General features: G+C 36.2%; 1 protein-coding gene across 1 annotated transcript in view; it reads right to left on the reverse strand.

The window, feature by feature from the left end:
- Positions 1-2,830: 2,830 nt before the first annotated feature.
- LOC755161 (MAM and LDL-receptor class A domain-containing protein 2) overlaps positions 2,831-15,669 on the reverse strand; it is an 81,064-nt gene continuing 68,225 nt past the window's right edge. Inside the window, exons 71-85 of the mRNA XM_030993776.1 lie at positions 15,317-15,481; positions 14,824-14,944; positions 14,147-14,263; positions 12,901-13,041; positions 11,921-12,195; positions 10,514-10,730; positions 10,020-10,157; positions 9,389-9,486; positions 8,795-8,956; positions 7,818-7,962; positions 7,234-7,311; positions 6,596-6,689; positions 5,654-5,735; positions 3,991-4,050; positions 2,831-3,376 (exon numbers count right to left, since the gene is read on the reverse strand). Of these exons, the coding sequence (XP_030849636.1) occupies positions 3,329-3,376; positions 3,991-4,050; positions 5,654-5,735; positions 6,596-6,689; positions 7,234-7,311; positions 7,818-7,962; positions 8,795-8,956; positions 9,389-9,486; positions 10,020-10,157; positions 10,514-10,730; positions 11,921-12,195; positions 12,901-13,041; positions 14,147-14,263; positions 14,824-14,944; positions 15,317-15,481 (1,941 nt within the window). The 3' untranslated portion in view covers positions 2,831-3,328. The remainder of the gene's footprint in view (positions 3,377-3,990; positions 4,051-5,653; positions 5,736-6,595; positions 6,690-7,233; positions 7,312-7,817; positions 7,963-8,794; positions 8,957-9,388; positions 9,487-10,019; positions 10,158-10,513; positions 10,731-11,920; positions 12,196-12,900; positions 13,042-14,146; positions 14,264-14,823; positions 14,945-15,316; positions 15,482-15,669) is intronic.

The raw sequence follows: 15,669 nt of genomic DNA on the forward strand, positions 1-15,669 counted from the left end.
GGGGGGGGAGTTTGGGGAATTTTGCAAGCGAGCGAAACTAGCGAGCCAAAAAAGGAAGACATTTCTTTAATATATGGTAACAAATTATTTTGTAATCAAGACACAAGACAGGATCGATATATAATGATGTATGCGGGCCCCTCACCACCGAAAATACATGAATAAAGAAATATTCATATATTCAGTCACCTAGATGCACTAATATGCGGAGTTTCGGACAATTCCCTGCCTGTAATCACCCTGTTCCTAAATGCTGCGAGCGAGGAAGAAAAAAATGCTTTCTTTAAAATACCATTTCTACATGATATTATTACATACTCCAAGGGTTTCAAAGTTTTGGTTTTCCACGATTTTGTTGTCTCAAAAAGAATTGCCGATATAGGCCTAACTATAAGTGATATTGCATACCTGTTGAAAAGCGTGCCAATAGGGTTTTGAAATTGAAGGTGCGTTGAATTTTTGACGGTGTTGAATATATATATCTTTGTTAATATGCAAATGTATTGGATGTACTTAGAGTTTTCCACTTAAAAGCATATATGAGGTGTCGTAGTCGAGTGGTTAAGCACTTGACTTGAAATTGAAAAGTCGTTGGTTCGAGTCCCGGCACACGGCACTTATTTCCTTTGGCAAGGCACTAATCTACATTTGCCACTCCATACCCAGGAGACAAATGGCGACTTGAAAAACTTTGTGTGAATAGTAATTGACATATTCCCTCCCAGTGACCATATGGTAGGAATACTCCCCAGGGTGGAGATGTTGCACATTGTGTGTGAATGAGTCCGGTGACAGTAGTAATAATATATGTAGAGCGTTTATAGATGGTATTTCGTATTAAGCGCTATATTCATCGATATCAGTATAGGTATCTATATGATTTTAAGTAGAATAGCAGCTGAAATAAACCGAAAGGAAACAATCTTTAAAGCTACTTGTTCCCTCTATACATCCAGTATTAAATGCCATTGATTCCCATGGTCCCCTTGTTCTAATGTTAATTGAGAGCTGATTAAATGAGATAACCACCTGGCAGTGACCATGAAGAGAGGTCTAATCCCTCCTGGCCAAACTAGTGCAGGTAGGCTTTAATACAAAGAGGAGTTTGGGTCATGCGTTTTCATTGCGAGAGAGACCGTGTGTAAAATGTGAGTTTATACTCATAAGTTTTGGAATCAGCAAAAAATGATTAACCAAAATTAAAAGCCGAGTCTTGCTGAAAGTCATATGCGCTGAACACAGAGATGTGTATAATTATGCGGCTAAACAAATACGAGGCTTCACAAACACGCGGCTTAATGGCATCGTTGAGTGTTTAATCTGACATGAACGGCCCTACGTGTTATCAGTGTCTGTGATATGGTGTAACATTGAAGTCCTACAAAATGATAAAGAAGTGCCTCAAAAAAGTAAAAAGCTTTGGGTGACCGGTTTAACCATACTCATTTCCCATCATAGACTGTATTGTTATGAAAACCGTTAGGAAAACGTAAAATTTGATTTCGATTTCCAATCATAAATATTTTGATAATCAGACAGGCGATCGGCTTGTAAAAATCATGGGGTTCTTGAATGACCTGAAGGTTTGTAATTATCATTGCACCATGAGGTAAATCCAGGATTTTTTTTCAGAATCTGAGACGAAGTTACCGAATCCCTTAAAAGGCAAGGTCTCTAACTTTTAGCCGTTACTTGTCATATTTCAAAAATGAGGGCATTTGAAGAGCCATCCTTTTCAAGAGAGTTGACATTTCTTCTTCTGCTAAGATACTCTTTGTTTTCTATGATGCACTTCCACACGAAGATAAAAGATAATTGAAGTGCTCACAAATTATTTTCACCTTTCCCAGAACTCAACATCGCCTTTAAAGCATGGACACAATTCTTTCCCATACAACATGCAGCCTTTCCACACTTTAGCACGCACTTGAACAGACAAATCGTTGTCTCTGACTTTGCTTCATGTTTAATCATTCCAATAACAATTACAAATTACATTTTGTTCACATACATGTGCCATTTTAGCCAATTAACTCAAAGATTGGATTCTGAAGAATGATTTAAAATATCAAGCCTGGGAAAAAGTCTGCTAAAGACAACCTACACGTGTGACGTAAAAAAATAATAGACATACCAGTATAGATATGAATCAGACATTTTTACTTCATAGAAAAGCTAAAGTTAGTATAAAGACCCAATTGATCCATTCCTTTATGGTCTACACATAGCCCGTCTACTATCCACACTGTCTAACAATCATTTCAACTACTTATCATTTGTTCTATTGACCATTTAGGCTAATATTCATATGGTATAATTTCCGATTGGTCTAATCTCTAATAATTCTGCTTCGCATTTGGTCTAATTGCCAGTCGGTCTAATGTCTAGTTTGTCTAATGCCAATTTTGTGCACAATTCATATGGTCTACTATAAACATTTGATCAAAAATAATAATTAGTACATGTAGTAGACAGGCTGGGTGTAGACATATGGTAATAGACTATTTGGGTAGTAGAAGAACTGGTTGTAGACCAAACGGCAATTCATCAGGGATATATATATATATATATATATATCGTTTTTATAAATGTTGTATTATTGAGCACACATTGGAATACAGCACACATACATGTAGGAAAAAGAACAGTAACCCTAAGATATTATCTCTGTATAAACAATCAATGGGGCGAAGTACTATTTGTACATACCACCTATATCAAAATATACACTCTTATGCATGATAGTGATAGACATATATACAAAAACATCACATACATAGATATTTTTCTCATGAATAATGCTTATTAGAATAAAATAATAAACAACTTCGATTTATATAGAATGGGTTTGCACAGTGAGTTAAAATTAGGATTCTGTTGTTCGAGCCACTCGCTTTTTTCTTTCCGTTTTCTAGCCGTTTCATTGTTCTCACTATTTTCTCGCTCCTTTTGACTGCCAAATCAGTTAATTTAAGAAAACAAGATTCACTGTTTCGGCACTTAAAAGTCTGTTTTATCACTGTTCTGTAGCAGTTAAAACGGTATGTTCTGTACATCTGTTGTTCATAATATGATATAAAACAAAGAAAATTGCAACAAACGGAAAATGTCATGCCTTCGATTTAATGTGACGACGGCTTTATGCAATTAAGTTACATTTATTATGGTGGCTCAAGCAGTGTTTTTCTATAGTGCATACAGTACATTTTAAAGATTCTATTGTGAAAGAATTTCAGATATAAAAAAGAAGATATCAATTTCAAGCAGAAAAAAGTAAATTTGATGTATTTGAAGTGTTAAGCTGTCGTGTCGTTATTGAAGGGTAATTCTACGGGCTTGAGTACGTTGGATTTGAGAAACCTTCTTTTTCCGATGCCTGCAAATTAGAGAAAGAAAACGTAAATGTTTTGGATTAAGAGGAAAAAGATTACATAGGATTTGAGAAACCTTCTTTTCCCGATGTCTGCAAATTAGAAGAAAAAAACGGAGAGAGATTGAGAGATAGAGTGATAGAGAGAGAGTGATAGAGAGAGAGAAAGAGAGAGAGAGAGAGAGAGAGAGAGAGAGAAAGAGAGAGAGAGAGAGAGAAAGAGAGATAGAGAGAGAGAGAAAGTGATTGAGAGAGTGAAAGAGAGAAAAAGAGAGAGAGAGAGAGAGAGAGGGGAGGGGGGGGGGGAGGATCCACATAGACTTTTGTTTAACGATATCTGGGCATTCATATTTTAATTTATGGTCTATTTTCAAACTCCTGCCAACTTGAACACATGAATGTATTCAAAGCCCATATTTGAATTATAACATCATGGCTAAAATTCTTTCATCACACAGAATTCCATTTTCAGTTAGGTCTAAGTCAGAACTGAAGGTCTAATTCTCCCTACCGCATATAGCTGAAAATAAGCCAACGTAAGTTGCGCTCAACTTTTTCCTGAAATTTGCTAGGATTTTATAGTCACATGAACTTTTGTAGTCATCATGATATATACTTACTGCTGAAGTGTATGTTCCACTAACTCCGTACATATTTGTGTCTATATCTTGCATGGCAAACTGGATTGGAAAAAGGAGGAAACATGGATTTTCAAGAAGTAAAGAAACGATTTAGAAACCTCTAAATTGTCGTTGATTTTGTAACCATTACAATTGTGCCATATGGTCATGTATGTACTTATGTGCAAGTATATATACATTATCATAGTACATACCGCAACAAGATTCTTATGGTATATATATTTAATAATACCGTCACTACTTAACCCTAAAAAGGCCGGGCTATATGAGGTCTTAGTACGGCCGGGGGGCATTATGCCCCCCCCCCCCCCCCCCCCCCCCCCCCATAAGATCTCGGCCGCGAAGCGGCCGATCTCCGCGAAAATGTGCAAGCGTGTCAAGAGAAGTGTATAGAATACTATGATAATTTTTTTTTGTTGAAAAATGCACTCATTTGCATATTTACGGTAATTTATGCAAATAAGGTCATACAAATCACATTTTTACCCATAAATCATATATTATTCATATTTAAGCATTCTTTTTCACTACATATATTCATTAGACCATTCTAAATAATAATATGACATTTTTGGGAAGAGCCAGCTTATTCCTTATGTTATCCCTTGTTTTGATAATTTCTTATGTATTTCATTTTTTTTTAAACTTATGTATTTTATTGTTTTGTTGTTTTATTTCATTTCTAACTACAATTCAACTATTTTGACTCCCAAATCAACCACCTAAATTTTAAACAAGACCCAATAACCCATGTTTGATTTGTTTTTAGGAAAAATGACTTTTCAATATGTTTTGTACACAAATCACGAAAACTAGCAATTTTCGGGCTGTCATGCAAAGACAAAGGTCACGTGACGTTGTAAAGGCAGGTCCGATTTTCAAACAAATTCTTTTAAAAGTTGCGCAAGACTCGAAAGAAAAAAGTCAGTGAGCGGCGGGGCGCCATCCATATGCGTTCCCGAACAATCAGAAAAATCGTGGAGGGGGGGGGGGCATGATGCGCGGCCTTATTAGGGTTAAACGGCATACGTAATAAATATAGCTGTATATAAGCTTTGCATGAATTAAACAATACTTCAAAAGAAATTTAACATTTACAGTTTATCCTATATCATGATTCTTTGATAAAAATCACCTCTGATATAACAAAATTGTTTGGAGCAGAAACAGAAGATACCCTTATGTTCTTACGTTTACAACTCATTATTTAAATGATAGTGACGTAAGGAAGGTAATGGATTTAAACCCTTTACCCAAGGTAAACAGGTTGGTCCATGTATTAAGTCTATGGGTATTACAAATTTAGAAGTTAACAGGTCAATAAGCCATTTCGTAAATACTATCTGCGCATAGGCAGATAAAGGTAATTTCTGATAAAATTGTAAAACCTACCGAGATGAATACGTGCTCATGCTATGTAATCATTATTCATTTGTGCACCTACGTTCACCAGATGATACCTGGGATTATTATACAATCAAAGCTGCCGTAGTAAGTGGCCACCTTTTTCTAAATGGCACCTATCTATAGTGGCCATGCGTTTGGTCTCCATAAATAGAGAAATGTGTGTCGCAGAACTTGTCTAGAAGGGCCACCTGTTTCCCTTGGATGTTTTTAATATACAGGTTTAACATATACTTACAGCTGTGATGTTTAAGTCTGTATCATAGCCTTGACTCTCCATTGCAGCAGGGATATTCACTTCCTCTGCCGGTTTCTTGCCTCTGCAGAAGGTCAATCGTAGAAAAAACAAAAACAAATCAGAATTTTAACAATTGTGGCATATTTCATAACTATGTACATATAAATACAAAAAAAACAAGGCAAATTTGGGATATCAAAACGTAACCAAAATCAAGCACATAGAAATGAAGGGTCTTTTTTAGGTGTACCTTATGTCTGAAACTTATCATCCATGTTATTTTCCGCACATTTTTAGCCTATTGTTAATTGGCATAAAAAGATATATTGTTTTGGTAAGCCTAATTAGTAAAGCCTAATTATTAAAACCTAACTACTCAAACTTAACTAGTAAATCCTAACTGGTAAAGCCTAACGAGTGAAACCTAGCAAGTTAAACCGAAGTAGTAAAATGCAGCTAGTAAAACCTAACTAGTAAAACCTAACTATAGTAAAACCTAACTGTTGCTTGTTTGGGATGGTTCAAAATATATGTTCAAACATTTATTCCTTCACCTAACAAAGCTAATAATGCAAACGGAGATGAAAGTAATACAGTACAACACGATTAATTAATTCACCCCAAATCACAGCAAACAAGGTAATTTGCTCTAGTCCCTGAACATGTGAATATTCAAAGCAAATTTATATATTCATAAATGGCTAAATTCCCATATTGAGGTAGGACTAAGTCAGAATTGCGGGGCTTACTTCGATTCATCGGGTCATCGCGTCGGGTGGGGTGGCCACGTTAGCAGAAGGGTTTTTTACAAAGTGTCCGGAAAATTGGACCAGACCATTTGTGAATGGGAGGGGTTTATTTCACAAGCTTTACCCCCGACATTTCACGACGCAACGACCCGATGATTCAAAGAAAGCCTAAATATAGGGCTAATTGACTCACCCTCTCTTCTTGGATACCAGCAGGTAGGCCAGAACCAGGAACACGAGTAGGATTAAGATCCCGGAGACAACGCCAACAGCGATGTAAATAGTTTCTGCAATGGAAATGTGCTTATGTTAAATAGACCGTTTTACTGACATATTCAAATGTATGGATTTTTGTTTTCCGGGGACCTAGTGAAGAGTTCTACAATTAGCCTGATATTGATGAACAAACTACAAAAATTGGAATCCAGTCTGCGTACATAACTTCTTGCTATGTTGGGCGAGCCTCTGGCAAGCTTTCAGGTTGTCAATAACAATCTTTGTTTAAAAAGTATGCATTTCATTTGAATATGTTATCAATGTGGTCTATTTGAAGTCAATGTCAATAAAGTACATACTGTCATATGAGAAAACAATCCATTATTACCCCCTCAAATAAAAAAAACACATTAAAACCTTAAGGATGGAAAATAACATAATACTAATGCTTCAAGACTGCGAGTCCGAAACTAATTCGATGCGCTTGTGCCCTTTAAGGCATAAGTCCTCATTGAATTACCAAGCCGTCAGTCCCCTGTCTGCTTACTTACACGCATAAACATGGTTTCTTAGCAGTCAGGCAAAACAAACAAACAAATAAACAATCAAACAAACCTGAAGTTTGACCTGCAGGGGTCGGTTGCTCTCTAGGGGTTGTGAACGCTGTTGTCTGTACCTGGTCTGGAGTGGTCACTGTAGAAACAAGATCAATGTAAAAATAATTCGTTTAAAACGTAATTCTGTACAAGCTACTAAAGCTTCACAGATCTCAACTTTTCTTATATTATTTTAAATTAGCTAGATTGTAAACTGGCCGGTTCTAGCAACCAGTCAGGCGTTGTTATTCTATTTTTTATCATTTTTTCGATAACATTAGCTCCCATTTATATTGTTTGGATTTAGCTTTTAGTTCAGCTTTAGTAAGATAACAAACTCAGTAGGCCTATATTTGTATTGATATGCCACTCTCCAAATGGGTACCGGTAGGAAGGGATTCCTTAAATGATGTGAGCGCCGAAATCGGCTGCATAGCAGAGACGGGGTAATAGTTGGAGCGCCTTGAGCACCATGCATAGTGGATATGTGCGCTATATAAATATCCAATATTATTATTATTAATATGTAAATAACATGACCACTTATCGAGTGCAGATAGTCCCCCTCGACCTAAAATAGTGATTCAATCATAAAGGCCATACCTCTGGTATCAGGCGTGGTTGGTGGAGGGGTGGTGGTACTTCTTGGTAGAGGGGTGCTAGACTGGACACACCCGGGGGTGAAAGATACGTCATCGAGAGCTAAGAAAGCATTGGAATCCGTTCCTTTCATCGCCTCAAAGATCACCTTTAAGAAAGGAAAGACAAAAGTATTGTTGGGTCGAATGATAAATGAACTGATTAAAGCACGAGCCAAGTTTTGTAATTAATTTGAAAAATAGATTCATCCAATATACTATTTTTGAGGATGTGGCATGTTAAAGAGAGTGTAGCTTGGAAAATATCGGTAACGTCTATGTCTTTCGGACAACTGCACGTAAAAGAATGGACTTGATTAACGGTAGTCAGTCAGCGACTTAATCTCTACATGGTCAGCGTTCGCGAAACAGACCGAAGTTCTCCTCACACTTCGGTTTCATCATGGAGTTACTAGCTAGTGATTGATTTGGCCACATTGTCCGTAGTCGCATTATACCCCCAAAGACCCTAATCCACATAGTCCACCTTTTATTCCTGAGGTACGAAAATAAATCATCAAATTTACAAGGTGTATGAAGAATTATGTTGTTGACTGTATCTGTACAGATTATATTGAATCCTCATCATACCCATTATCTGTATACATTTTGTATGACACATTAGCAAAAATCAATGCATGATTTATGGATCATAAAGTACTGATTTGAACTAAATTGAATTATAGTCAATACAGCAAGTCCCCATTTCGCAAACTTGTCATCAGTGTCAAATTACATTTTTTTTTTTTTTTTTTTTTTTTTTGGGGGGGGGGGGGGGTTATAAGCTAATACAATCCTTGTTTCTGATTGGTTATCAGCAGATTTGTCACTAATATTTTTGTCATTGAAAAGAGGCTCCGTGAAACGGATCCCAGGATATTAGAATATCGCTCTTGGGTTGATTTCTTGACATTCTTTGCGATCATGTTCTTCTTTTCTCACCTGGAATGTGTCAACACTGTTAAGTAGTAATGATCCCCGATTCCACAGCAATCCCTGGTCACCAGATATACTCCATTTCTCCGTCATTGGACCGCCCACCAGGGTCCTCGTTTTGATGGTAACGGTCGCATCTTCTCCGCTCATGAAGTAATAAAACCTCATCTGGATAAGATACATGATTCGGGTTAAGGATCAATTGTGCAATGTAGAAATGGTAAAAATATTATCAATTAATTTATGTTTATTGTCCTTAAACAATCAAACCAGCAAAGCCACCTGTATAAAAAGGCCACATTTATACTGCTTTCCTTGAGAAAAGTTTCTAATTGAATTCTGTATTAAAGGGACCTACACATAGAGACCGCCTGCTAATATAGGTCGCTTTTTCGTCTCCTTTGAGTGGTCTTTATATAATAATACAGAAATTTGAGTCCTTTTGAGCATGGTCTAGTGGAAGAGTAACTAGAATAAAGATCACAAGGTACTTGGTTGCCGACATTGGTCGCTAACGTAACGACACATATTGTTGCTACTAGAAAGAAAATAACTTTATAAGTGAAAAAGAAAAAAAATGATCAAAGATGAGAAACTCACCGTGCATCCAGAGGATACTGGGTTCACAATGAAGCTACCGAGCTGAGCAGAAGAACCAGAAGACGACTGCTGGTACTGGTTGACTACCAGGAATGAACCTGTGGGAGAGAGAACAAAAATATGGTGTGTGTGTGTGAGAGAGAGAGAGGGAGATAAGTGTGGGGGGGGGGGGGACTTACGTTAGAAAATTTTTATAAAGGGAAGATTTTTGTTAAGTGTCTTGTTACGAACCTTATTCATATTCATGCATGTTGATGTAGTTATGCGCATGAGCAGAAGACTTGCTGGAAATTGGATTTTGGGGATTAACACGTATGGCCGGCTGTACAGGTATTTCATTGTTTTTGTTTTTAATTCATTTTCTTGTTACTATTGTGTTGTTATGATATCTTGTTGTGACAGTCAGGGACCCGTTTCCCAAAGCCTTTTTTCAATGACAAATGACAAAAATCAATGACAAATCTGCTGCTAACCAATCAGAATGGAGGATCTCAGTAGCTTATGACAAAGACTGTCATCTGTCACTAATGACAAGTTTGAAACGAGTCCCTGCATGGACACACAATTAACCCCCTTCATACACTTGAAACTAGCTGCTAGTGTAAAACACGGTTGCATATCCATTCCTTACCTCTTTCGTTGTCTAGGGTATGATCAAATGTAAGATAAGCTGAGGTGGATGCCTGTATTGTGTTCCAATCCAGATCATCTTCGGTCATCTGCACCCAATCACACAGCCCACTTTCGAAATCACACCTATTGTATGTTGCTAAAGATGACATGTGTAGGGGATGAAAGAACCATTCGAAATTGTTAATGTGATGTGAATACTGCACATACAAGACGAAGATCAAGAAGTGAAGTTTCATGCTTTAAATCCAAAGGTTCTTATCAGGTCATGAATTTGGAATCGGTAAATTACCTATACAACACATCGTGTATGTTAATACATTTTGCGAGAAAGGAAATATGTTTCAAATTGGTATTATAGTTGAAGACTAGTTGTATACAATACACAGTCTATACATTCTGTCATATAAGTATTTCATATCTAATCTATACGGAATATTATGGAATCTATATTGGATATTGTTTTAAAAATGAATAAATTAATGTTAAACTTACAACAGTCTGTTTCATCTGTGATATCAATACAGCAGTCTTTTGTGAAATCACACTTGTTATCAGCGGGATAGCACTGGCCGCTGTCGCACTTCGCCTCGCCGTCCCCGCACGTTACAGGAGTATACATGTCATACGCACAGTTGTCGAATCGGATGTCATCGATGGCAAAGCCGCCAGCGTAGGGTTGGGGCTGGTGGTTCTCTGCGGTGATAAGGACCTATGAAGAGAGAAAGAGGGAGAGAGATGAGAGAGATAAGAGTATAAAATATATTCGAAGGTCAAACAAAAACATGTATTTTTACTCCATGGAGGAAAAAAGTGACATTAAATTGCGAATATACGGCTTATAGAACTTTACTGAAATCAAGAATCTAGCGATCTGTCACTTTTATTCTGAACTTACTGAAAAATTAAATACAATTAAAGAAAACTCTGATGTCTGAATTAAACAGAGAGGCCTACCACCTAAAGCTGTTTTGGTGAAAGTGATATAGTTATGTTTTAATTGTTAAATTACTTTTGAATAGTGAATTGAATTTAGGAAAGCTAAGTGTCAGAGTGAAACACTTGTTTGCCACAAAATAGCAATTACTTAACGTAGGGTTGACTGCAAAATTAGTAAATTCGTTTTTTAAACGGTAAATGAACCTATTCCACATATTTTACATTTTTCCAACAAATAAACAAGCATTTCAAATAAACAAAAAAGATGCTATGCATGCGTTCCGTGATATTCTGTAACAAAATATCTTCCACTAACAACTGCATGCAATAGATATGTCATAGATATGATCAATATATTGTATAAAACATTATACGGAACGAGAAATCACTTTACAATTTAATTTTCCATAATGCTATCAAATATTAACAGCACAACAAAAAGTTATGAATTTAATTGATGATTACCGGTAAAGTTAATGTTAGCATCACGATTATCACCCGCAAAAGGCAAACTTATAAATTAAATTCATGTTCATGGCTTCATGTTACCACCAAGATAACATTAGATCTTACTTTTTATTTATTTATTTATTTATTTATTAGTCATTTTTTAGTAGGGTGGCTCCATCAGTAGTTAAATACTGTTTTAAGTGGAGGCCATACAACATTTACAATCATAGTGATGTAAACAATCAATATCGAAACAAAATGAATTCAGTTCCAACATTTTCGAACTAAAGAAAAGAAACAAAAACAACACAATGAACCAGTTCAATGATATAAATTATTATAGCGCCAAAACAAAAGAGTAAATGAAGAATTTGATGGTGCATTTCTTTGAAAATTAGGTAAACTATTCCAAAAGCCGCACCATCAAATGAAATACTTTTTTTTCCCATCTGGGGTTTTATTTTATATAAAATTAATCCTGCATTTTTGACAATCCCATTGAAGACACCATACCTGAAAGTCCGTAAGACATTGTGGGATCTTGATCTCCGCCTTCATCCACTTGCTCTCCACGGTGTTCCCGCTATCTACGACCATCAACGTGCGCTCGTCCGTTAGAACCTTACGCTTCAATGCAAGCATGCCGTAGTCAACGCCGTACGAGTAGTACCAGAGCGAGGCGGTGCACGAGCGGCCGGCCTGGCTGAACCGCGGGCTCACTAAGGTGGCGAACTGGTTCGTGGATTTGGTGATGGACTGCTGAGAGCCGTCCACAAAGTAGTATATTCCTTTAAAACAAAAACAAAAATCAGATATATATTTAGTTTTATAGTTATATGCTGTAAAAGTATACACAAAAGGAGAATGGAGTTTCATTTCATTGACCTTTAAAAAAATAAAAAGGAAAAGAAATTGACCTGACATTGGCTAAGATATATAGAGAAAAAACGAAAAATAATATCATCAAAATCACAATTCGGAAATTGAATTAGTATTGAAATCAATAAACAAACTACGTGTATAAAAAACATTAGTGGACAAAATTGAAAATTGGAGAAATGAACGAAATACACAGAGGAAAATTCGAATGTTATATTTAAACACTTTAATATCATCGTATTGGATGAAAAAAATTTGAGAAATTTAATATCAGGATGATAAGAAAATAAAAATTAGAAAATGAGAAAAGTGAGACAAGAGAAACGAAAAAAAGAGAGAGGATGTGAAAGAGAGAAAGAAAGGGAGAGAGAGAGAGAGAGAGAGCAGGGCGGATCTAGCTTTTTTGCCAAAAGGGGGTTTGCATGACCCAGTGGCGGATCCAGGATTTTCCAAAAATCGCGCCGTTTTACTGTTTTACTGTTTTTTTCTTCACTTGGCCGCCCAAGGGGGGGGGGGGGGGGTTAAACCGCCGACCCCCACCCCCTCGTTCCACCCCTAGAGAGGGAGAGATAGATAGAGTAAGAGGGAGACATAAACTGTCTCAGATATCTTACCATCAGGGTTATTCATGGTATGATCAGTATCAGGTCCGAGGTATTCGAAAGAATCAGAGTCGTTGTGCTTCAGCCAATCAAAATCATCATTGAGAGACTGCTCCCAAGAGCACATGTCATTTTCAAATGAACACACGGTAGCTGCAGAAGATGAACAGAAAAAGAGAGATAAAACGGAGGAATTAACATGAAGAATATTTTTAAAGTGTATTAATCACCTTATAATATTTCATTCTGTTTGTTATTAGTCCTATGTGGTAATAATAATAATAATATTTAATTTGTATATAGCGCTTAATACAAAATGTCTCTAAGTGCTTTACAAATATACTATTACCCCGGTCATTTGATTCAGTGCTTGCCCGCACACAATGTATGCACAATCTCCACTCCCTGGGGAGCATACCAGCCAGGCGTTACATGATGTATTTATTAATAAAATTCAAATATGTCTGAATAGAGATTTTGCGAGTTTGAATACACCCCTAATTACCATTAAATGGATTTGTGAGAATACAACTTGGCGATCCTGTGCGCACTCGCCCGAAAGAGGGCCCGCACGGAATCCTAGTCCGACTTCACTTCCGTTTGTGTAATTTTTCATTTTTATTTTTTGTCTCCATATTCCTTATCCGTTCGCCCATAGAATGTTGGGTGAAGCTTTTTGGGTGGATTTTTATAAATTCTAAGTGCACACACATGATTGTTTAAAGATGATTGGTAAACGTTTATTATTCGTTTTTTTTTTTAAATTTATTAACTAGAGTAATCCAAATCATCCATTCTGTTGCTTTTACTAAACACATTAAACAAAATACCTCAAAACATGAAAGCACAATCAAACCAACTGAGAGCATGAAGAATCAAAAGTTTTTTTCCAAATGTCAAATATTTTCATATTTTTAAAAATCCATCCCCTAATTTTACTTTTAGAAGAAACAGATCTACGAAATTATGGTTTTTGTCAAAACATATGCACTACATTGTTATTAATACAAATTCAATTATTGAGGTGTAACGAACCTTATAAATATTCATGTATGTTAATGTTAATTTTGAGCATGAGCAGAGAACTCGCTCGTGAAGGGGAGATTCTTACATTATAACCTACGACCGTATTTGTCACATTAATACTGTTGCTAATGCTGTGTTGTGTAGTCCAGAAAGAAGTGATTGTCCTTTAATGTCATCTTGTTGTGAAAAGAGGGTTTTATATATTTAAAAAAAGTAGTATTGTAAGACTTACGGCACTCCTTTTCATCACTGCCGTCATCACAATCGAACCTGAAGTCGCAGAATTTAGTGATAGCTAGACAAGATCCATCGTCGCAAGCTCTCTCTCCTGTGTTACAGTTCGGGCCACCTTGAGGTATAAAAATAATTATTCATTTTAACCCTTTCGATCAGGACAGGATTTATATTTCAAACCATAATAGATCACATATTGTTCTTCAAATTGACCACAACAATAGTTATCTTGTATTGCTACAGTTTTAAAATGAAATCTAACGTCTCTACAAACAATATACCTGGGCAATAATTTCAGAGGCTGTAAAATGACACATTTTGATAGAAAACAGTGAATAAGAATCCCTCAGTGTATTAGCAATTTAAGGATTTCGAAGCTTTTTTCCGTTATATGCTTGGCTGTGTACTGATGTTGACACGTTAGTTATATTGATGGCAAAGTTACTAATAGTGGTTAGCATTATTATTTTAATACTTATGTTGTAAGGATTTCCGTATTTAACTTTAAAGTAACATAAAAATAAGTATATTATGTTGTTTAGATAAAAGATTTAACAAAATGTAATTTCCTGCCAAACAAAACCGGAAATTTGTTTCATAGCATAACATATATTCTTTTTGAAAGTTTGCCGTCTCAAATTACGGAGTAAAAAAAAGAAGAAGAAATATGCTTACTTGAAGGAGTAACCTTAATAGGTAGGGTCTGATCTGGTGAGACTACACATCCAGGTGTGAATGAGATATCATCAATGCTCATATGATCGTCCAAACCGCCCGCCACGCCCTCTATTAGAATCTAAAAACAAATGGACAGACAGAATAATTATTAGTGTATCCGATTAAAACTATTATAATTGTTTTGTTCTGTGCAAGTTATTCTCCATGCACAGGGAAAACTGAAACCTCAACATGAAAAACAAAAACGAGAAACCTACACCCCACAAGCACGCACACAAACACCCATATTTGACATTAAAGGATTACGTCATATAACTTTTTATTGATTTTATATTTTGCTACAATCAATGAAACTATGTTAACATTGTGCAATTACTCCCGGAACTACTACATTGTATTTGTAATAAACCACATTGAATTGAATCGAATTGAATTGAAATCATTTAACCTGAAGACAAAAGACACATATACCAAGAATCAGAATCCTTACCTGGAATTTGCTTCCTGGTTCGAGGTCCGCGATACCTCTCAGCCACGCATCTCCTTGCGGACCGGATTTAGACCAGATGGATTGTGGGTTATCAGAGAGTGATATCAAGGTCATGACCCTAAGTGTCCCGACGTTAGCTCCGTTTATGTGGTACCAAAATCTCATCTACAAGGAAGAATTAAAGCAATTCAATTATTTGTTCATTAAACAAAATAGAGTCTTCATTAAATTCTTTCTTTCTTGCTTTTTGCCTTTTTATTATTTCCCTCCATTTTCCCTCCTTTTTATCTATAAAAAACAACTCAAAAGTCCTACATAAAGAAATTTAAACACAATGTATAAAGTATATGATG

The sequence above is a fragment of the Strongylocentrotus purpuratus genome, unplaced genomic scaffold (genome assembly GCF_000002235.5).
Source record: "Strongylocentrotus purpuratus isolate Spur 01 unplaced genomic scaffold, Spur_5.0 spur5_scaffold_20, whole genome shotgun sequence".
In the NCBI taxonomy this organism is placed as follows: Eukaryota; Metazoa; Echinodermata; class Echinoidea; order Camarodonta; family Strongylocentrotidae; genus Strongylocentrotus; species Strongylocentrotus purpuratus.